At 36.6% G+C, this 24,386-nt stretch overlaps 1 protein-coding gene across 1 annotated transcript in view; it reads left to right on the top strand.

Moving 5' to 3' along the window:
* DNAH12 (dynein axonemal heavy chain 12) overlaps positions 1-24,386 on the top strand; it is a 235,027-nt gene that overhangs the window by 75,044 nt on the left and 135,597 nt on the right. Inside the window, exons 15-21 of the mRNA XM_036869723.1 lie at positions 688-813; positions 1,745-1,879; positions 2,213-2,406; positions 3,417-3,660; positions 20,215-20,400; positions 21,025-21,225; positions 24,176-24,370. Of these exons, the coding sequence (XP_036725618.1) occupies positions 688-813; positions 1,745-1,879; positions 2,213-2,406; positions 3,417-3,660; positions 20,215-20,400; positions 21,025-21,225; positions 24,176-24,370 (1,281 nt within the window). The remainder of the gene's footprint in view (positions 1-687; positions 814-1,744; positions 1,880-2,212; positions 2,407-3,416; positions 3,661-20,214; positions 20,401-21,024; positions 21,226-24,175; positions 24,371-24,386) is intronic.

The following is a 24,386-nucleotide window of genomic DNA, read 5'->3' as shown; positions in this document are numbered from 1 at the left end:
TTTTATTAGGTTAATTTCTACATGCAACATAATACATATATGATGCATTCTGCATATTATATATATTATATACATATACAGCAAATATGTAAGCTATAGAGGGTAAAGATATTCAACTTCTCTATTCAGGTAAATCTATTGGTTTTAAAGGTTTTTGTTTTGTTTTGTTTTGTTTTTGCCATTCACCCCTAAACTCTTTCTAGACAATTGCTGTATGCTAATGGTAGGCAAAAAAAGTGGTACTGTCACTGAAGATGCAAAACAAAATAAAAGATGCTAAAATCTTTGTCAACAAAGATTCAAAAATTAAATACATAAGAATAAAAAATGTAAAATCTTTTAAAAGAAAAAAATTTAAAGGATTGCTGAACAAAAGCTGCATATTTGATCATCATTTTCAGTCATCTACATGGAGACTCAAGAGTACCTTTCTGTTAAGTCAACTGCAAGTGAAAACTTTAAAAAGCTTTATTTCTGGTATAAAAATCTGCAGTTTTGTGGTATGAAGCCAAATAAATAACCCTACAGTTATTAAAATACCCATGTGGTTTGGGTAATATGAAATATCAGTTAATAATCTGAGTCAGGTTGAAATTTGAAAGAGTATTAGAAATTGTTATTGGTTCTCTTTTTCATAATGCTTTAGATTTTCTATATGGTTTAATATATCTGGAGTTTCTTCTGTAGGAATCCAAACGCCGGCTGAGTTACTTTTTAGATGTATTTCTATTTCCTCCAGAAGACTTAGCTTTAAATTCAGCTGTCCTTATGTGGCCTTGGAAAATTAATCCCATCTTTGATGAAAATGATGAGGTGAATATATTTTTCAATATGTATTTTTGTATTATGATATTTTAAGCACAATGTTCATTTAATTTTCATACATACTTGCCATCTACCTTTAAAAAGTATCTTCATGTGTCAGTATGATTTTGGGGTTAGCAACATTTATGGCCCTGCAGGCTTAGGCTTAACCCACAGGTTGTAAAAAGTGGGACTGACATTAAAAAAGTCAGAACTATTTACAAATTAATAATAATAATTGTAAGCTCTGTGCTATTAAATCATTTAATACAAAAATCCCAGGTGCTCCTATTTTCCCCATTTCATAGATGAGAAAAATGAGTTTCAGAGAAGTTAAGTAACTTTCCCAGGAAGAAGTAGCAGATTCAGGATTTTATATAAGACTGAATATAGTTTCAGATTTTGAAAAAGTCCTAATGTAAACTAGTTTCTCCTAAATTGGGAAGTGAGATGGTATAGTAGTAATGAAAAGCATGGACTTCAGTTAGATAAGCCAGAGTTCTAATCCAGATTTTGACTTTTATGATTTTGTGACATTGGACATGCCTCTTAACCTCTATATGCTTAAATTTCTTCACCTCTGAAATGAGGATACTAATACTTGTGGTAATATAGGTAGAGTGTTTAATAAATCTTGACATAACAAGTGCTCAATATATGGTAGCTTTTATTATTTTCCCAGAATCTGTTAAATAGTTAAAGTATCTATTTAATAAATAAGAATTGTTACAGTCACTTCGGAGATATAGGAAAGTTTTTCTGTGTGGTTTTGTGGTTTATTATTCTTTTCATTTTTATATCAGTCAATGTTTTATTTTTGTACAATGTTTTATTTTTACTTCACTGATTTTTTTGTTACTGTATAAAGCATTCGGATTTCTGATTTGATAATTCTTTGCTTTGTAACAAAATAGTTAACATGATTAATTTTTTCTTAAAGCTCCTTGAGAATGCTAAACATAAAAAAGAAAATGAGCTAATAGCAAAGAGAGAGAAACTGATTTTGGAAATAGAAAAGGAATCACGCCACATGGAAGAGTTTGCAGAATTTGCAGAACTGGACCACATGCAGCAGGTCTGATAAATATAGACAGTAGCTATGGCAAGCTGGTAGATTAATACAGGACATGGTTCTATAATATAGAAAAACCTGTGCTTACTAAGGCAAACAGAGGCCTGACTCTTAGGGCTGGGACTGCTGCTAATTATGTAATCTTTTTTGTGATTTAGTTTTCTATTTGTAAGATAGACATAACCATACCTTTTGCTTTGTGTCATGGTAATGTTGTGAAGTTGATGTTTAAAGTTGCTATATATATGCAAAGACATAGCCTATGCAGTATTATATAATTTTATTTTTATAACATTTCTTGGGTATTTCTTGAAATAAAAAATTATTTGCTTTCAGTATGTGACAGATGTAAGACAACTACAAAAACGTATTCAGGAATCTGAAGAAGCAGTTCAATTTATTAATAAAGAAGAGGAACTTTTCAGATGGGAATTGACAAAATATCCTGAACTGGATAAATTAAAAGTTAACATTGAGCCCTATCAGAAGTTTTTTAATTTAGTTTTGAAGTGGCAACGGACAGAAAAACGGTAATTTCTGGTAATGTAATAAAAAATTAAGCAAAGATATAAAAAGATTTATAAAATGTACATTGATTTTTGTTGTTGTTGTTGGCTAGGTGTTTAAAAGTAGGATTTATCTGTCCATTTGAAAGAAAAACCAAATATTATATAGGAGAAGCATCAAATGTTGCTAAGGCGCCACCTAGCCTTACTAATATAATATCTAAAGTCTCACTTGGGTTTTCCAGAGTTGATTCATTTTTTAATGCAATTAATTCATTTGACTCATTCATTTGACACTAAGAATTAGAAGTATGGAGTCAAATCAGCATTTTATTTGGATACTGTTAGTTGTCCATTTACAGTCTGATTCATATTTTTGCACATGCAGCATAGCTGAAATTGTGGTTTTAGTATTGTCTGTCATCATTCTATCTGTGTGACTGAGAAAAACTGTTAATTGCACTTGTTCTCAGTTGTTTCTATTATGAAATGAAGGGCCTAGCCTAAAGAATCTCTAAGGCCTTTTCACACACCAAAAGTCTCTGAGTTTAATATTTTTTTAAATTAAAATATTCTATTTTTTTCACTTAATTTTAATTCTGTTTTTAATCATTCTTCCTTAGTCTTTTTTTAAAATAAATTTATTTATTTATTTGTTTATTTTTGACTGTGTTGGGTCTTCATTACTGCACGCGGGCTTTTTCTAATTGCGGCGAGCGGGGCTACTCTTCGTTGTGATGTGCGGGCTTCTCATTGCAGTGGCTTCTCTTGTTGTGGAGCATGGGCTCTAGGCATGCGGGCTTCAGTAGTTGCGGCTCGTGGGCTCTAGAGCACAGACTCAGTAGCTGTGGCTTGCGGGCTCTAGAGCACAGACTCAGTAGTTGTGGCGCACAGGCTTAATTGCTCCACGGCATGTGGGATCTTCCTGGACCAGGGGTCAAGCCCGTGTCCCCTGCATTGGCAGGCAGATTCCTAACCACTGCGCCACGAGGGAGGCCCCTCTGAGTTTAATATTACTTTTTCTTTCAATTCAGGTGGATGGATGGAGGGTTTTTGGACCTTAATGGGGAAAGCATGGAAGCTGATGTAGATGAATTTTCCCGAGAAATTTTTAAGACTCTGAAATTTTTCCAAACAAAGCAAAAGAAGGAATTACAAGAAAAAAGAAAGGCAGCAAAAAGACGATCTCTGGGAGAAGAGAAACTTGAAGAAGAACCAAAAGAGAATCCTACTATTACTATGTGCACTGCAGTAATGGAGCAGATAAAAGTTATTAAGGTATAAACACATTTAATGACATTTTAAAAATTTTATTTATTTATTTATTTTTGGCTGTGTTGGGTCTTCGTCTCCGTGCGTGGGCTTTCCCTAGCTGCGGCGAGCGGGGGCCACTCTTCATCGCAGTGCTCGGCCTCTCACTGTCGCGGCCTCTCTTGTTGCGGAGCACAAGCTCCAGACGCACAGGCTCAGCAGCTGTGGCTCACGGGCCTAGCTGCTCCGAGGCATGTGGGATCTTCCCAGACCAGGGCCCGAACCCGCGTTCCCTGCACTGGCAGGCACACTCCCAACCACTGCGCCACCAGGGAAGCCCTAATGACATTTTTAAAAGCCCTGGTAGAGTTGTTTGCATCAAGTGCTAATGAAGAGAAATGGAAAAACTGGAAAGCAAAACCAAAGCTGAATCCAGAAAACTTGATCTATTTCTCAATACATGCTTCATTCTTTCCTGATGATGTCATCGAAATCAATCCCTTCATAGAACAATCCTTAACAAATAGAAAAGACTGTAATGACCAGTTACAATGATTTGAAGAGGATAAAAAATTACTAGAATAAACAAGTTAGCCTATACTATGGGCAGCAACCCAGGGTACCAATTAGCTGAGAAAGGTTTGGAGTCACACTACCTAGGTTTATATCACAATTCTGTGCTTGGTAATCGCAATATGCCTCTTGTGCAAGATATTTAACTTCTCATACCTCAGTCACCTCATTTATAAATAGAGAATAATAACAGTTTTTGTGACAGTAAATGATACATCTAAGTTCCCAAGGCAGTACTGGCAGTGGTTCTAGTGGTAGTGCCATGTTTCCACTGTCAGCATGCTCAGAGTGCAAACTCTTTTTCAACATTGTTCCTGTCTGTGTCTAGCACTCTCAGATATTCTATGAGCTGCCTGAAAAAATTTTTAAAGTAACTACTTAAAATTTTTTTCAATATTTAATAAATTCGCATGGTTTAAAAATATGAAAAGATATACCTGAACGGTCTCCTTGCTATGTTTCTCACCGTTATTAGGTTATCAATGTTACTACTTTCTGTTGTATACTTCAGAGTTTTTTTACATGTATAACAATGTGAGTATATATTCTAATCCTTCCATCTTTTTACATAAAAATAGCATACTGAAAAAAAATAGCATATCGTTTATATTATTTCCCCCCTTTGTTTTAATTTATCTTGGAGACCTTTTCTTATTGTGTATAGAGTTTTTTCATTCTTTTTTACACCTATAAATATTATATATTGGTGTAAAATTTCTGTGTGTGAAGGTGTGACTGTAACGTAAATTGCCAAAGAGTAAATTCCAGGTTAAAATCTACAGTTGAATTACCTTCTGTATGGGTTTTACCAGTATGTACTCTCACCAACCTTGACAACAGAATATCATCAAACTTGGGTGTTTGTTAATCTGCTAGAAGAATTTCACTTTTCTTATTACATAAAATGTTAAGCCTAAATTAATATATTTAAGAATATTTTGTATTTCTTTGCCTGTGAACTGTTTGGTCTTCTTGTCTATTTTTTAAATTGAATTAATGGTCTTTTCCTTACTGATTTCTAGTCCTAGAAACAGGACTAGGGAGATTAGGCTTTGTATGTTAATATTAATAGTATGTTAATATTTTATTGAAGATTTTTGAGATTATGTTCAGAAGTGATGTTGGTCTTAATTTTCTTTTCTTGTAATATCTTTGTCAGGTTTTGCTATCAGGATTATGTTGGCCTTATGAAACAGAAGGGAAGTTTAATCTCTATTTTCCAAAAGAGTTTTGTATAAAATTGTTTTTATCTCTTTCTTAAATATTTTAGAGAAGCGTTTGCCAGTGAAACCATTGACCTGGAGCTTCATGGGAGGGATTTTGAACACAGTTTTAATTTTTAAAATAGATATAGGAATATTCAGATTTGTGTTAATTTTGTGTCAATTTTGGTAAATTGTATTTTTCAAGGAATTTTTCCATTTTCTAAAGTTGTTAAATTTATTGCCATAGAGTTGCTCATAATATTTATTTATTATCTTTTAATGTTGGTGGAATCTATAGGGATAACTCCTTTTTCATTCCAAATATTAATAATTTTTATTTTCTCTCTTTTTTCTTAATCAGCCTAGTTAGGGATTTAGTTATAGTTTATTGTTAACATTTAAGCCTTTGGTCATTTTTTAATTTATCTAAATGATATTCCTCCTTTCCTTTCTTATCAGCACCATCCATTATTCCTATCTTCATAGCAGTGCGTCATCATGTACTCTGAAAGTCATCTTGAGATGGAAGATAAACAAATTGTCCCATACCACTAGTAGTATCACTAAATTTTTTCCTTGCTATTTTCTTTTCATTTCTTTCCTTTTTTTGGCCGCAGCATGTGGAATCTTAGTTCCCCGACCAGGGATAGAACCCATGGCCTCTGCAGTGGAAGCACAGAGTCCTAACCACTGGACTGCCGGGGTATTCCCATCCTTGCTATTCTCTTCTTATTATTTTTAGCCTCTTAATGTTGGAAAGTCTTAGGGCTAAGTCAGTGGTCCTTTTCTTTCTCTACCCTCACTGTCTTGATGATTTCATCAATCTCATCAATCAATCTCATCAAAAATATAGGTGACTTTAAATACCATCTATATGCTAGCAACTCCCAAATGTTTAACTCCAGTCCAGACCTTTCTCCCAAACCCAAGATTCATATCTACAACTTCCTACTTGTAATCTTCCCTTGGATGTCCAATACACATGGCAAACTCAAAATTCATTTTTCCCAGTGACACCAATCTGGTCCAACTTACATCTTCTTTTACATGGATTTCTACAAAAAGGTCCTGTTGGGACTCCCTGCTTCTACCTTTGCCCCAACCCCTACCCCATTATCTATTTAAAATATAGGGACTAGGGACTTCCCTGGTGGCGCAGTGGTTGGGAGTCCGCCTGCCAGTGCGGAGGACGTGGGTTCAAGCCCTGGTCCAGGAGGATCCCACATGCTGCGGAGCAGCTGGGCCCGTGCACCGCAACTACTGAGCCTGCTGCCTAGCGACCGTGCTCTGCAACAAAAGAAGCCACCGCGGTGAGGGGCCCGCATACCACCGCAGCAGCAAAGACCCAACGCAGCCAAAAATTAATTAATTAATTAATTAATTAAAAAAATATATATATAGCAACTAGAGTAAACTTAAGTCTATGGTTCTCCAATTTTAAAAAAATTACCTTATTAATTATTATTTACAAAAAATGAAAACGTGACTGTCATACAAAAATAAAAATGAACACATGTCAAATATTTCATTCTATTTATTAATTAATGGGAGAACCACTAAGGTGGTAAGGCTGGTTCAAAGAACATTTGATGGGCTGAGTATTTACAGACAATTTAGTAAAGGAATGTTGGCAAAAGATTGCTAATATTGATATAAGGCTGGTTAATGTCAGACAGGACAATAAACTGTAACATTTGGAATTATCCTTCTTATTAGACAGAAATTACTTGCATTTCTACTGATCAAATCTACAAGTTAACATGTAATTTCTCAGTCTGGGACTTTAAGTAGTAAACAGTGAGTTGAACAAAATACACTCTTTAAACGTTAAATTTTCCTTAGGTGGCCCTGTACCCCATATGGCATTGAAAGGACATACCACCTCCCTCTTTTTGCTTTTTTTCCCCAAGTTTTTAAATAATTTTTATTAACATCTGCTGTAAAACCTAAAATTTGGGGAAACAGTGCTCTATAATATGGTACTGGAAACAAAGTCATTGCTGGGTAATGTTGGTTGTTTGCTTTCTTTTTTTAAATTATTTTGTTTTATTTTAATTTATTTTTTTTTTATTTTTATTTTTTTTAAAATTTATTTATTTATTTATTTTTGGCTGTGTTGGGTCTTCGTAGCTGCGTGTGGGCTTTTTCTCCAGTTGCAGCGAGCGGGGGCCACTCTTCGTTGCGGTGAGCGGGCTTCTCACTGTGGTGGCCCCTCCCGTTGCGAAGCGCGGGCTCCAGGCGCACAGGCTTCAGCAGTTGTGGCACGCAGGCTCAGTAGCTGTGGCATGTGGGCTCTAGAGAGCAGGCTCAGTGGTTGTGGTGCATGGGCTTAGTTGCTCCACAGCATGTGGGATCCTCCCAGACCAGGGCTCGAACCCGTGTCCCCTGCGTTGGCAGGCAGGTTCCCAACCACTGCGCCACCAGGGAAGCCCTAATTTATTTTTTTATATAGCAGGTTCTTATTACTTATCTATTTTATACATATTAGTGTATATATGTCAATGCCAATCTCCCAGTTCATCCCACCACTCCCCCTTACCCCCCTTGGTGTTCATACGTTTGTTCTCTACATCTCTATCTCTATTTCTGCCTTGCAAACCAGTTCATTTGTACCATTTTTCTAGAATCCACATATATGTGTTAATATACGATATTTTTTGCTTTCTGACTTACTTCACACTGTATAATAGTCTCTAGGTCCATCCACGTCTCTACAAATGACCCAGTTTCGTTCCTTTTTATGGCTGAGTAATATTCCATTGTATATATGTACCACATCTTCTTTATCCATTTGTCTGTCGATGGGCATTTTGGTTGCTTCCATATCCTGGCTATTGTAAATAGTGCTGCAATGACATTGGAGTGCATGTGTCTTTTTGAATTATGGTTTTCTCAGGGTATATGCCCAGTAGTGGGATTGCTGGGTCATATGGTAATTCTAGTTTTAGGTTTTTTTGGGGTTTTTTTTGCTTTTTTAACATCTTTATTGGAGTATAATTGCTTTACAATGGTGTGTTAGTTTCTGCTTTATAACAAATTGAATCACTTATACATATACATATGTTCCCATATCTCTTCCCTCTTGCGTCTCCCTCCCTCCCACCCTCCCTATCCCACCCCTCTAGGTGGTCACAAAGCACTGAGCTGATCTCCCTGTGCTATGCGGCTGCTTCCCACTAGCTATCTATTTTACGTTTGGTAGTGTATCTATGTCCATGCCACTCTCTCACTTTGTCACAGCTTACCCTTCCCCCTCCCCATATCATCAAGTCCATTCTCTAGTAGGTCTGTGTCTTTATTCCCATCTTACCCCTAGGTTCTTCATAACCTTTTTTTTTTTCCCCTTAGATTCCATATATATGTGTTAGCATATGGTATTTGTTTTTCTCTTTCTGACTTACTTCACTCTGTATGACAGACTCTAGGTCCATCCACCTCACTACAAATAACTCAATTTCGTTTCTTTTTATGGCTGAGTAATATTCCATTGTATACATGTGCCACATCTTCTTTACCCATTCATCTGTCAGTGGACACTTAGGTTGCTTCCATGTCGATGGCTATTGTAAATAGAGTTGCAATGAATATTGTGGTACATGACTCTTTTTGAATTCTGGTTTTCTCAGGGTATATGCCCAGTAGTGGGATTGCTGGGTCGTATGATAGTTCTATTTTGAGTTTTTTAAGGAACCTCCATACTGTTCTCCATAGTGGCTGTATCAATTTACATTCCCACCAACAGTGCAAGAGGGTTCCCTTTTCTCCACACCGTCTTCAGCATTTATTGTTTGTCGAATTTTTGATGATGGCCATTCTGACTGGTGTGAAGTGATACCTCATTGTAGTTTTGATTTGCATTTCTCTAATGATTAGTGATGTTGAGCATCCTTTCATGTGTTTGTTGACAATCTGTATATCTTCTTTGGAGAAATGTCTATTTAGGTCTTCTGCCCATTTTTGGATTGGGTTGTTTGTTTTTTTTATATTGAGCTGCATGAGCTGGTTGTAAATTTTGGAGATTAATCCTTTGTAAGTTGCTTCATTTGCAAATATTTTCTCCCATTCTGAGGGTTGTCTTTTCATTTCGTTTATGGTTTCCTTTGCTATGCAAAAGCTCTTAAGTTTCATTAGGTCCCATTTGTTTATTTTTGTTTTTATTTCCATTTCTCTAGGAGGTGGTCAAAAAGGATCTTGCTGTGATTTATGTCATAGAGTGCTCTGCCTATGTTTTCCTCTAAGACTTTGATAGTGTCTGGCCTTACATTTAGGTCTTTAATCCATTTGGAGTTTATTTTTGTGTATGGTGTTAAGGAGTGTTCTAATTTCATTCTTTTACATGTCCCTGTCCAGTTTTCCCAGCACCACTTTTTGAAGAGGCTGTCTTTCCTCCATTGTATACTCTTGCCTCCTTTATCAAAGATAAGGTTACCTTATGTGTGTGGGTTTATCTCTGGGCTTTCTATCCTGTTCCACTGATCTATATTTCTCTTTTTGTGTCACTACCATACTGTCTCGATTACTGTAGCTTTGTAGTATAATCTGAAGTCAGGGAGCCTGATTCCTCCAGCTCCATTTTTCTGTCTCAAGATTGCTTTGGCTATTTGAGGTCTTCTGTGTCTCCATACAAATTGTGAAATTTTTTGTTCTAGTTCTGTGGAAAATGCCATTGGTAGCTTGAAAGGGATTGCATTGAATCTGTAGATTGCTTTGGGTAGTATAGTCATTTTCACAATGTTGATTTTTCCAGTCCAAGAACATGGTATATCTCTCCATCCATTTGTAGCATCTTTAATTTCTTTCATCAGTGTCATAGTTTTCTGCAAATCAGGTCTTTTATCTCCTTAGGTAGGTTTATTCCTAGGTATTTTATTCTTTTTCTTGCAGTGGTAAATGAGAGTGTTTCCTGAACTTCTCTTTCAGATTTTTCATCATTAGTGTATAGGAATGCAAGACGTTTCTGTGCATTAATTTCGTATCCTGCTACTTTACCAAATACATTGATTAGCTCTAGTAGTTTTCTGGTAGCATCTTTAGGATTCTCTATGTATAGTATCATGTCATCTGCAAACAGTGACAGATTTACTTCGTCTTTTCCGATTTGGATTCCTTTTATTTCTTTTTGTTCTCTGATTGCTGTGGCTAAAACTTCCAAAACAATGTTGAAGAATACTGGTGAGAGTGGACAACCTTGTCTTGTTCCTGATCTTAGAGGAAATGGTTTCTTCAGTTTTTCACCATTGAGAATGATGTTGGCTGTGGGTTTGTCATATATGGCCTTTTTGATGTTGAGGTAAGTTCCCTCTATGCCTATTTTCTGGGGGTTTTATCATAAATAGGTGTTGAATTTTGTCAAAAGCTTTTTCTGCATCTATTGAGATGATCATATTGTTTTTCTCCTTCAGTTTGTTAATATGGTTTATCACATTGATTGATATGCGTATATTGAAGAATCCTTGCATTCCTGGGATAAACCCCACTTGATCACGGTGTATGATCCTTTTAATGTGTTGTTGGATTCTGTTTGCTAGTATTTTGATTTTTTGATTTCCTCTTTGATATCTTCAGTGATCTCTTGCTTATTTAGTAACGTATTGTTTAACCTCCACGTGTTTGTGTTTTTTACGTTTTTTCCCCTGCAATTGATTTCTAATCTCATAGCGTTGTGGTCTGAAAAGATGCTTGATATGATTTCAGTTTTCTTAAATTTACCAAGGCTTGATCTGTGACCCAAGATGTGATCTATCCTGGGAATGATCCATGTGCACTTGAGAAGAAAGTGTAATCTGCTGTTTTTGGATGGAATGTCCTATAAATATCAATTAAATCTATCTGGTCTATTGTGTCCTGTAAAGCTTGTGTTTCCTTATTAATTTTCTGTCTGGATGATCTGTCCATTGGTGTAAGTGAGGTGTTAAAATCCCCCACTCTTATCATGTTACTGTCAATTTCCTCTTTTATAGCTGTTAGCATTTGCCTTATGTATTGAGGTGCTCCTATGTTTGGTGCATATATATTTATAATTGCTATGTCTTCTTCTTTGATTGTTCCCTTGATCATTATGTAGTGTCCTTCCTTGTCTCTTGTAACATTCTTTATTTTAAAGTCTATTTTATCTGATATGAGTATTGCTACTCCAGCTTTCTTTTGATTTCCATTTGCATGGAATATCTTTTTCCATCCCCTCACTTTCAGTCTGTATGTGTCCCTAGGTCTGAAGTGGGTCTCTTGTAGACAGCATATATATACGGGTCTTGTTTTTGTATCCATTCAGCGAGCCTGTGTCTTTTGGTTGGAGCATTTAATCCAATCTCATTTAAGGTAATTATCGATATGTATGTTCCTATTACCATTTTCTTAATTGTTTTGGTTTGCTTTTGTAGGTCCTTTGCTTCTCTTGTGTTTCCCACTTAGAGAAGTTCCTTAAACATTTGTTGTAGAGGTGGTTTGTGCGGTGCTGAATTCCCTTAGCTTTTGCTTGTCTGTAAAGCTTTTGATTTCTCCATCGAATCTGAATGAGATCCTTGCTGGGTATAGTAATCTTGGTTGTAGGTTCTTCCCTTTCATCACTTTAAATACATCATGCCACTGCCTTCTGGATTGTAGGGTTTCTGCTGAGACATCAGGTTTTAACCTTATGGGAGTTCCCTTTTATGTTATTTGTCGTTTTTCCCTTTTTGCTTTTAATTTTTCTTTGTCTTTCATTTTTGTCAGTTTGATTACTATGTGTCTCAGAGTGTTTCTCCTTAGGTTTATCCTGCATGGGACTCTCTGCACTTCCTGGAATTGGGTGTTTATTTCCTTTACCATGTTATGGAAGTTTTCGACTATAATCTCTTCAAATATTTTCTCAGGTCCTTTCTCTCCTCCTTCTGGGACCCCTATAATGCGAATGTTGTTGCATTTAATGTTGTCCCAGAGGTCTCTTAGGCTGTCTTCATTTCTTTTCATTCTTTTTTCTTTATTCTGTTCCACGGCAGTGAATTTACCATTCTGTCTTCCAGGTCATTTATCCGTTCTTCTGCCTCAGTTATTCTGCTATTGATTCCTTCTAGTGCGTTTTTTTTAAATTTATTTATTTTATTTATTTATTTTTGTCTGTGTTGGGTCTTCGTTGCTGCATGCGGGCTTTCTCCAGTTGTGGCAAGCGGGGGCTACTCTTCATTGTAGTGCACGGGCTTCTCATTGTGGTGGCTTCTTTTGTTGCGGAGCACGGGCTCTATGTTTGAGGGCTTTAGTAGTTGTGGCACGTGGGCTTAGTAGTTGTGGCTCGCGGGCTCTAGAGCACAGGCTCAGTTGTTGTGGTACATGGGCTTAGTTGCTCCGCAGCATGTGGGATCTTCCCGGACCAGGGCTCGAACCCATGTCCCCTGCATCGGCAGGCGGATTCTTAACCACTGTGCCAACCAGGGAAGCCCCTTTCAGGTGCATTTTTCATTTCAGTTACTGTATTGTTCATCTCTGTTTGTTTGTTCTTTAATTCTTCTAGATCTTTGTTAAACATTTCTTGGATCTTCTCGATCTTTGCCTCCATTCTTTTCCTGAGGTCCTGGATCATCTTCACTATCATTATTCTGAATTCTTTTTCTGGAAGGTGGCTTATCTCCACTTCATTTAGTTGTTTTTCTCGGGTTTTATCTTGTTCCTTCATCTGGTACATGGTCCTCTGCCTTTTCATTTTGTCTATCTTTCTGTGAATGTGGTTTTCATTCCACAGGCTGCAGGATTGTAGTTCTTGCTTCTGCTTTCTGCCATCTGGTGTACGAGGCTATCCGGTTGATTGCTTTCATATCTGAATAAAAATTGTTATGTACTTATTATTTTATCATTAGTTTACTATCTTTTTCTTTGTTATTGGCTTGAATTTTTAATGATAGATTTATTGAGATATAATTCACATATAAAACTTCACCTTCTAAATTATGCAGTTCAGTGGTTTCTTAGAATATTGACAGAGTTGTGTGATCATCACCACTATCTAATTTTAGAACAACTTCCTTACTCCAAAAAGTAAGCCCATGACCATTAGTAGTCACTCTCCATTCCCTCCTCCTCCCAGGCCCTGGTGTCCTATGAATCTACTTTCTGTCTCTATGGATTTATGAATTCCATACATTTCATATAAATAGAATCATGTTGTTATATGGCCTTGGTGACTGACTTCTTTCTCCCTAGCATGTTTTCAAGGTTAATCCATGTGGTAATATGCCTCATACTCCATTCTTTTTTTTTTCCTTTTTTAAATATTTATTTATTTGGCTGCACTAGGTCTTAGTTGCGGCATGTGGGATCTAGTTCCCTGATCAGGAATTGAGCCTGAGCCCCCTGCATTGGGAGTGCGGAGTCTTAAGCATTGGACCGCCAGGGAAGTCCGCATTCTTTTTATTGATAAATAATATTCCATTATATGGATATACCACATTTTGTTTATCCATTCATCACTTAATGGACATTTGTGTTGTTTCCACTTTTTAGCCATTATGAGTAACGTTGCTGTTAGTACTCATGTACAAATTTTTGTGTGGTCATATGTTTCACTTGATTTGGGTGTATACGTAGAAGTGGCATTGCAGTGTCTCATGGTAATTCTATGTTTAACTTTTTGAGGAACTGCAGACTGTCTTCCAAAGTGGCTGCACTGTTCCCACTTGCAATGCATGGGGGTTCCAGTTTGTCTACATCCTTGCCAACTTGTGATTGTCCATCTTTTTGATTATGGCCATCCCAATGTGTGTGAAGAGGTGTCTCATTGTGGTTTTGATTTGCATTTACCTGATAACTAATGATGCTGAGCATCTTTTCATATGCATATTGGCCATTTCTATGTTTTCTATGGAGAAGTGTGTGTTCAGATCCTTTGCCCATTTATTTTTATTTATTTTTTTTAAAGGTTTTTTAGTGACAAGCTCATTCTTTTTTTTTTTTTTTTTTAAGGTGTAGGCTTATTTATTTCTTTATTTTTGGTTGTGTTGGGTCTTCGTTTCTGTGCGAGGGCTTTCTCTAGTTGCAGCAAGCGGGGGCCACTCTTCATCGCAGTGCGCGGGCCTCTCACCATCGCGGCCTCTCTTGTTGCGGAGCACAGGCTCCAGATGCGCAGGCTCAGTAATTGTGGCTCACGGGCCTAGTTGCTCTGCAGCATGTGGGATCTTCCCAGACCAGGGCTTGAACCCGTGTCCCCTGCATTGGCAGGCAGATTCTCAACCACTGCGCCACCAGGGAAGCCCCTTTGCCCATTTTTAAGTTGGGTTATTTATCTCTTTTTATTCAGTTGTACAAATTCTTTATATATTCGAGATACAAGTCGCTTATTAAATATAGATTAATTGATCAGAAGTGTGTGGGTTTATTTCTGGGCTTTCTATTCTGATCCATTGATCTATGTATCTGTTTTTGTGCCAGTATAATATTGTTTTGATTACTGTATCATTGTAGTATAGTTTGAAATCAGGGAGCATGATACCTTCAGCTTTTTTTTTTTTTTTTTTTTGTATTTTTGACTGCGTTTTTTTTTGGTCTTCATTGCTGTGTGCAGGCTTTCTCTAGTTGGCGGCAAGCAGGGGTTACTCTTCATTGCAGTGTGTGGGCTTCTCATTGCCATGGCTTCTCTTGTTGGGGAGCACAGGATCTAGGCATGAGGGCTTCAGGAGTTGTGGCACACAGGCTTAGTTGCTCCACGGCATGTGGGATTTTCCTAGACCAGGGCTTGAACTCATGTCCCCGGCATTGGCAGGCAGATTCTTAACCACTGTGCCACCAGGGAAACCCTGATACCTTCAGCTTTGTTCTTCCTTCTCAAGATTGTTTTGGCTCTTCAGGATCTTTTGTATTTTCATACAAATTTTAGAATTATTTGTTCTAGTTCTGTGAAAAATGCTGTTGGTATTTTGATAGGGATTGCATTAAATCTAGATTGCCTTGGGGGCGGTATAGTTATTTAAACAATATTAATTCTTCCAATCTATGAGCATGGTATATCTTTCCATCTGTTTGTGTTGTCTTCAATTTCTTTTCTCAGTGTCTTGTAGTTTTATGAGTCCAGGTCTTTTACCTCCTTAATTAGATTTATTCTCAGGTATTTTATTCTTTTTGATATGATCGTAAGGGGGATTATTTTCTTAAATTCTTTTCCTGATAGTTCATTGTTAGTGTATAGAAATGCAACCTATTTCTGTATGTTAATTTTGTATCCTGTAACTTTACTGAATTCATTGATGAGTTCTAATAGTTTATTGGTGGCATGTTTAGGATTTTCTATGTCATTATCATGTCATCTGCAAATAGTGACAGTTTTATTCCTTCTTTTCCAATTTGGATTCCTTTTATTTCTTTTTCTTGTCTGATTGCTGAGGCTAGGACTTCCAATACTATGTTGAATAAAAGCAGTGAGAGTGAGCAGCCTTGTCTTGTTCCTGAACTTATGTTTTCAGCTCTTCACCATTGAGTATGATGTTATCTGTGGGCTTGTCATATGACAAGAGGTATGATCCCTCTATATCCACTTTGTTGAGAGTTTTTATTATAAAAAGATGTCGAATTTTGTCAAAAGCTTTTTCTGCATCTATTGAGATAATCATATGATTTTTATTCTTTAATATGGTGTATCACATTGATTGATTTGCAGATATTGAATCATCTATGCATCCTTGGGATAAATCCCACTTGATCATGATGTATGATTCTTTTAATTAATTGTTGGATTCAGTTTGCTAATATTTTGTTGAGGATTTTTGCATCTATGTTCATCAGTGATGTTTGCCTATAATTTTCTTTTTATGTGTTGTCTTTGATTTTGGTATCCAGGTGGTGCTGATCTTGTAGTATGAGTTTGGAAGCATTCCTTTCTCAGCAAATTTTTTGGAATAGTTTCAGGAAAGGCAATCCTTCTTTAATTGTTTGATAGAATTCACCTGTGAAGCCATCTGGCCTGGACTTTTGTTTGTTAGGCATTTTTTATTATTAATTCAACTTCATTCCTGTTAATCAGTCTATTCATATTTTCTGTTTCTTCCTGATTCGGTCTTGGAAGATTTTACATTTCTAGGAATTTATTTTTTTTTTATTTATTTTTTTTTAAAATATTTATTTATTTATTTATGGCTGTGTTGGGTCTTCGTTTCTGTGCGAGGGCTTTCTCTAGTTGCGGCAAGCGGGGGTCACTCTTCATCGCAGTGCGCGGGCCTCTCACTTTCGCGGCCTCTCTTGTCGCGGAGCACAGGCTCCAGACGCGCAGGCTCAGTAATTGTGGCCCACGGGCCCAGCTGCTCCGCGGCACGTGGGATCTTCCCAGACCAGGGCTCGAACCCGTGTCCCCTGCATTGGCAGGCAGACTCTCAACCACTGCGCCACCAGGGAAGCCCTAGGAATTTATTAATTTTTTTCTAGGTTGTCTGTTTTAGTGGTGTATAATTGTTTGTATAGTCTCTTACGATCCTTTGTATTTCAGTGGTGTCAGTTGTAACTTCTCTTCCATTTCTGATTTTATTTATTTGGCCCTCTTTTTTTTTTTTTTCTTAATGAGTCTGGTTAAAGGTTTATCAATTTTGTTTATCTTTTAAAAGTACCAGCTCTTAGTTTCATTGATCTTTTCTTTTTTCTTTTTAGTTTCTATTTTATTTATTTCCACTCTGGTCTTTATTATTTCCTTCCTTCTACTATCTTTGGGTTTTGTTTGTTTTTCTTCTCCTAGTTCCTTCAGGGTAAGGTTAGATTGTTTGAGAATTTTCTTGTTTCCTGAGGTGGGCTTGTTTGCTATAACCTTTCCTCTTAGAACTGCTTTTACTGTGTCCCATAGATTTTGGAATGTTATGTTTTCATTTGTCTCAAGGTATTTTTAAATTTTCTACTTGAGTTTTTCAGTGACCCAATGATTCTCTCTTTTTGTGTGTATCTGTTATATGTTTTTGGTTTGTGGTTACCAGGAAGTTCATATATGATAACAAACAGGTGTCTATTTTAAGTTGATTTCTTAAATTTGAACACCTTACGTTTTTACTAACCCTCCAAATGTTTTGTGCTTTTGATATCATATTTTACATCTTTTAATTTTTGCCATAACTACTATTGTAGATATAGATGATTTTTACTACTTTTGTCTTTTAACATTCCTACTAGATTTATAAGTGGTTGATCCACTATTTTTACTCTATGTTTGCCTTTACCAGTGAGATTTTTCCTTTCACATTTTTTTATTTCTAGTTTTGGCCTTTTCCTTTTCCTTTAAGAAGTCCCTTTAACACTTCTTGTAAGGTCTGTTTTGTGGTGATAAACTCTTTTTGCTTTTTGCTTGTCTGTAAAACTCTTTATCTCTCCTTCAGAGATAAGATAAATTCGAAAGATAACCTTGCCAGGTAAAGTATTCTTGGTTGTAGTTTTTTCCTTTCATCATTTTGAATATATTGTTCCACTTCCTTCTGGCCTGAAAAGTTCCTGCTGAAATGTCTGCTGATAGTCTTATGGGAGTTCCTTTTTACAGTACATAACTAGTTGCTTTTCTCTTGCTGCTTTTCAGGTTCTCTCTTTATCTTTAATTTTTGTCATTTTAATTATAATGTGTCTCAGTGTGTACCTGTTTAGGTTCATCTTGTTTGGGATTCTCTGTGCTTCCTAGAGCAGGATGTTTGTTTCCTTCTCTAGGCTAGGGAAGTTTTCAGCTAATGTTTTCTCAGATAAGTTCTCTGCTCCTTTCTCTCAATTTTCCCCTTCTGGGACCCCTATAATGTGAAAGTGAGTACACTTGATATTGTCTCAGAAGTCTCTTAAACTATCCTCATTTTTTAAAATTCTTTTTTCTTTTTTTCTGTTCAGCTTGGATTATGTCTACCACTCTGTCCTCCAGATCACTGATCTGTTCTTCTATATTATTCTATCTGCTGTAGATTCCTTCTAGTGTATTTTTCATTTTAGTTAATGTATTATTCAACTCTGATTTGTTCTTCTTTATATTTTCTAACTCTTAGTTGAAATTCTGTGTTCATCCATTCTTCTGAGTTCAGTGAGCACCTTTATGATTATTACCTTGAACTTTTTATTGGGTAGATTGCTTATTTGCATTTAATTTAGTTCTTTTTCTGAGGTTTTGTCTTGTTCCTTTGTTTGGAACATATTCCTCTTGCCTCCTCATTTTACCTAATTCCCAATGTTTATTTCTATATATTGGATAGGACTGTTATGTCTCTTGATCTTGGAGAAGTGACATTATATAGGAGACATCCTATGAGCTCAGCAGCGCACTCCCTCCTGGCTACTAGACCTTATGCTCCAGGGGTGTCCTCTATTCATGCTGCATGCTCCCTTCTGTTGTGGAAGAGCTAACTGTTGAGGGCATATTGGTTGGTGGGCCTGGCCCTTGGCCTGTCTGGCTGTGATACTCTGACTCATGCAGTTGTTGTGGGTGCCCTGGTGGGCAGGGCAGTCTCCTGGTAGGAGGAGGCTGACTGTGTAGCTGGGCAGTGCACCCTTTCGGGACCACAGGTGGGTGGGGCAGGCTCCCTGTGCATTTGACTATGTGGCCTGGTGGTGCAGAATTCCTGTGGGCCCTCTGGTGCACAGGGCAAGCCCCCAGCACTAATAGGCTAGAGGGAGGATTTCTAGATGGTGCTTGCCAGTGCTTGAGTCAGTCCAATAGAACAAGATCCCCAAAATGGCTACCACCAGCATCTCCATCCCCAGAGGCCTCCTGCCTCTCTGGTAGGCTCTCCAAGATCAGCAAGTGGGTCTGACACAGGTGACTTTCAAACTACTGCCTTTTTGCTGGGACTTGGACCATGTGAGATTTTGCTGTGCCCTTTAAGAGTGGAGTCTTTTTCCTATAGCCCTCCATCTCTCCTGAATGGAATCCCCACTGGTTTTCAAAGCCAGACGTTCTGGGGGCTTGTCTTCCCAGTGCAAGACCTCCAGGATGGGGAGGCCAACATGGGTCTCAGACCTCTTGCTCCTCAGAGAGGACCTCTGCAGTGGTGACGTCCTTTTCATTTGTGTGTCACCAACCTTAGAGTTTGGCTCCTGACAAGATTGCATCTCCACTTCCCTACCCATCTTATTGTCACTCCTTCTTTATATCTGTCATTGTGGAAAATCTTTTCTGCTAGTCTTCAGGTCATTCTCATAGATAGTTGCTGTATAAAGTAATTGTAATTTTGTGCTGTGCTCATAGGAGGAGGTGAATTCAGGATCTTGCGACTCTGGCATCTTGATCCCCTTCCTCCCCCATATCTTTTATTTATTTATATTATCTCAGTGGCTGAGACACTCAATACAGTGTTGATTAGAAGTATTAATAATGGGTATACTTATCTTGTTCCTGATTTTAAAGGAAATGTTCTAATGTCAGTATCGAAAGTGATGAACTAAGTGTTTTTGGTGAATATTTAATTTTTATTTCCACACAGTTACATTTTGGCATTTTGTTGCAGGCTTTTCCCCATTTATGTTTTGTGTGTGTATTTATAACTATATATTATATTATGTTGTGTTATACTATATTTTTCTCCATATAATATATAGAATAAACTTAACTTTGTATTTCCATAATAATAATATAACAGTTTTAATTACTGTAGTTTTATCATATACTTTAATATCTTATAGAACATTTATAACCCTCCTTTTTCTTACTCTTATAGTTTTCCTGGCTATTTCTACATGTTTATTTGTGCAGATGAACTTTAGAACAATTTTGTTACTTTTTCTCCCCTTCCAAATCTAATCAGGATTTTGATTGGACTCATTAAGTATATTACCTAATTTCAAGTGTATGTGTATGGAATTCAAATGAGTGACTCATTATTGTTTCTATTTTCACCATTAGGAATACATCCCTACTGTCTCCATCCTATGCAATCCAGGAATGAGAACACGTCACTGGAAGCAGTTATCAGAAATTGTAGGCTATGACTTAACTCCAGATTCTGGAACTACAATGAGGAAAGTTTTAAAATTAAACCTTACACCATACTTGGAAAAATTTGAAGTTATAAGTGCAGGTGCAAGCAAGGTAAATATGAAGATCAACTGAACTACTTTATTTTATGAGTTTGTTAATCAAATAATCATAGTTTTTGTTGTGGTTGAATGTATAGTACTGGCTAGCAGTGGGAGGAGATGGGGTTAAGTGGTAGAAGACCACTCTTATTTTTCCCCACAAAGTGTCTGCTTCTCTATGATTTCCTTGTCCTGAATCCAGAGTAGAAATGGTTCCTTTGACCTCTTGTTAATTCTGCCACATTCTGATATGCATGGATGATATGCTAGTCTTGATATATAATTGTTCCATTAAGAATGGAAATAGATGCATGTGTGTGTGGCATGTGATGTGTGTGTATTACAACAGAGTAAGTATGGCCGTCTAGTGTTCTCAAAATACACTGAAAACATCTTCAGACTATAGACTGCAGAAAAGCCACTTCAGGGAAAATCCATCAGGTCTTTCATTCTGCTGTCTATTTTAATACTGACAGCAGTAGTTTTCAGAGCAAGTGAATTTTTAAAAACTACATTGTCATTTTCCATAGGAATTTTTTAATTGTTAAAAAACTTTTCTAACTTACAGACAGTTGCAGATTATCTTACAAAAATTGCTGTGTAATGCACCAAATTCTTTCTTCTTTTTCTCATTTAGGAATTTTCATTAGAGAAATCCATGCATACAATGATGGGAACTTGGGATGATATTGCTTTTCATATAAGTCTATATCGTGATACTGGAGTCTGTATTCTTTCTTCAGTAGACGAGATTCAGGCTCTCCTTGATGATCAAATTATAAAAACTCAGACAATGAGAGGCTCACCTTTCATCAAACCATTTGAAAAGGAGATCAAGGTATGTTAAATATGATAGTCAACTCCTGGTCATTTATAGAAACTGCAATCTTATTACATATATGCTCTTGTGAAAATAAGTCAGTTTGTTGGATAGCTTTGGTGAAATATAGAAACAGATAACTTAAAATTAATGTGAAAATATATAGAACAGATGAGCCATTAACTCTAATGATTTTTAAAAGAACAAATGATATTTTTATTAAGAAAAATCTTCTCCAATGACAGTGATAGATTTGGAAGGAAAACAGTATTATTTAATCTAACTGTAGACAGCCTAGACCCTGTTTCATGCTATATTCTTTATTTTTTTCCACTTTACTGAGTATTTTATTGACATAAGCTTTGACCGAGAAGCATAAAGTTTTCAAAATGTCTTTTCTTATAGGCAGAAAATCAATCTGGTTATTTTAATAAATATAATTGTGCAAAATGGTAGGCTGAGCAGTTAAAGAATATCTGCTGTCATTATTTAGTGGATATGGGGCAGGAAAATGGTGTTGAACAGGGAGGAGAAAAGAAGAAACAAATTTTCAACACTGGTAGTGCTATAAGGAAATGGTATTAAAGTGAAAGAACCAATATAATAATTTTGAGTTTATGCAGGAGTGTTACGTTATAAAACAAAATAGACTTTGGACATTTCTTATTTTTTTAATACAATTCTATAGCAGATAAGACAAAACATGAATTTTACACTCTGAATTAAAAGAAATATTTTCTTCAAAGGGCAATGAATAAATTCTCATTTAAAGATTGTTTCAAGTTGATGCTAATCTTTCTTTTTTTTTTAACATCTTTATTGGATATAATTGCTTTACAATGGTGTGTTAGTTTCTGCTTTTTAACAAAGTGAATCAGCTATACATATACATATATCCCCATATCTCCTCCCCCTTGCGTCTCCCTCCCACCCTCCCTATCCCACCCCTCTAGGTGGTCACAAAGCACCGAGCTGATCTCCCTGTGCTATGCAGCTGCTTCCCACTAGCTATCTATTTTACATTTGGTAGTGTATATATGTCCATGACACTCCCTCACTTCGTCCCAGCTTACCCTTCCCCCTCCCCGTGTCCTCAAGTCCATTCTCTATGTCTGTGTCTTTATTCCTGTCCTGCCCCTGGGTTCTTCAGAATCATTTTTTCTTTTCTTTTTTTTTTAGATTCCATATATATGTGTTAGCATATGGTATTTGTTTTTCCCTTTCTGACTTACTTCACTCTGTATGACAGTCTCTAGGTCCATCCACCTCACTACAAATAACTCAATTTCGTTTCTTTTTATGGCTGAGTAATATTCCGTTGTATATATGTGCCACATCTTCTTTATGCATTCATCTGTCAGTGGACACTGAGGTTGCTTCCATGTCCTGGCTATTGTAAATAGAGCTGCAGTGAACATTGTGGTACATGACTCTTTTTGAATTATGGTTTTCTCAGGGTATATGCCCAGTAGTGGGATTGCTGGGTCGTATGGTAGTTCTACTTTTAGTTTTTTAAGGAACCTCCATACTGTTCTCCATAGTGGCTGTATCAATTTACATTCCCACCAACAGTTCATGCTATATTCTCATAACTTGTAGTGAAGTTCTATATACTGTACTTTATATTTGGGAACAAATAGCTTGAGGGTCTTTTAGAATAATTAATGAAATATTGTCCACTTGACAAAAACAAATGATATTTGAGACTGTAAGATTATTTAATGTCCTTATAGTTGATGTGGGTAAGTGCACAAAGCAAATAAATTATAATAACTAATAGTTTTATAGGTAGTATCAAAATTCAAACTGGAGACTATATAAAATGGGGAAAAGATCAACAACAAATGGATTTTCCCCCTGATATTTATTGACTTCTAAATGTGTGCCAGATACTACTCTAGGGGGTTTACATTTATTAACCCATATAATCCCCATAGCAGACCCTCAAGGTAGGCACTGTTATTATCAGTAGTCATAGTTAAGGGAACCAAGGCATAGAGGGATAGGTAAGTTACCCAAGTTCACACAGCTAATAAACGACAAACCTGGAATTCAAAAAAGGCAGTTTGGTTTTAATTTAAGCATAAATAGTGTATTTATAGGACATCTTGGCTTTCAATATTTGGAGAAGACAAAGAGTTGTGTTCTTCCAAAAAGACATAAAGCTGCACATTTTCCCTTAAATCAGGTTGACCTACCCTTTCCTGGTAAGATGTTATGCTTTTGCTGATATTTCTTGTTTAACAAAGGAGAATTTACAAGACAAGTTTGAAACCTCTCTTAGAGCTTTTAAAACAAAAATATGAGGCCAATCTCTTGATATATAGGACCTTAGGCCATATATTTAAGCAACAAAGAGCTTATATGAATGATCTTTGGCTAATGAAATACCTTATGGATTCTAGGAAATCTGTGACAATAAGGAAGACTCTTTCCCCCAAATGCATTGATGTAGAGCACGGTTTCTCAACCTGGCTCTAATGACATTTGGGGGCTAGATAATTCTTTGTTGTGGGGGCTGTCCTGTATATTGTAGGAAGTTTAGCAGTGTCCACGGCCTCTACCCACTAGATATTAGTAGAACTGTCACCCCACCAGTTGTGACAAATGAAAATGCCTCCAGACATTGTCAAATGTCCTTTGGGGTGGGGGCAAAATAGCCCCTAGGTTGATTGCTACTGGTGGAGCAGGATGTATTCCTGTATGCTTTTTGGACATGGGACAGTTCACCTAGAGATTAGGAAATTGTTCTAAATAACTACAGTCATTTGCAATTGTGAGTTCCAATGATTTAGGAAAACTTCAGACCTCCTAGAGTTTTTCAAAGCCCATGTGAGACACTATAAGTGACTTTGAGCTGTTTTGCATTGATTCAAAAATAACAATAAATTTAAAATACATATTCCTTGCTATGATTTATGGGTTTTCTTTAATAACTGGAACTTAGTATACTATGCTTTTCATTAAGGCCTGGGAGGACCGTTTGATTCGAATACAAGAAACAACTGATGAATGGTTAAAAGTACAAGCTCAATGGCTGTACTTGGAGCCCATTTTTTGTTCTGAGGATATCATGCAACAGATGCCAGAAGAAGGGCATCAGTTTCAGACAGTAGACAGACATTGGAGGGATATCATGAAGTTTTGTACAAAAGATCCAAAGGTGAAGTGTTTGTTTT

Source organism: Balaenoptera musculus, chromosome 11 (genome assembly GCF_009873245.2).
Source record: "Balaenoptera musculus isolate JJ_BM4_2016_0621 chromosome 11, mBalMus1.pri.v3, whole genome shotgun sequence".
Taxonomy (NCBI): domain Eukaryota; kingdom Metazoa; phylum Chordata; class Mammalia; order Artiodactyla; family Balaenopteridae; genus Balaenoptera; species Balaenoptera musculus.
Note: the sequence above shows the minus strand (reverse complement) of the source record. Positions and strands in the feature narration are given on the sequence as shown.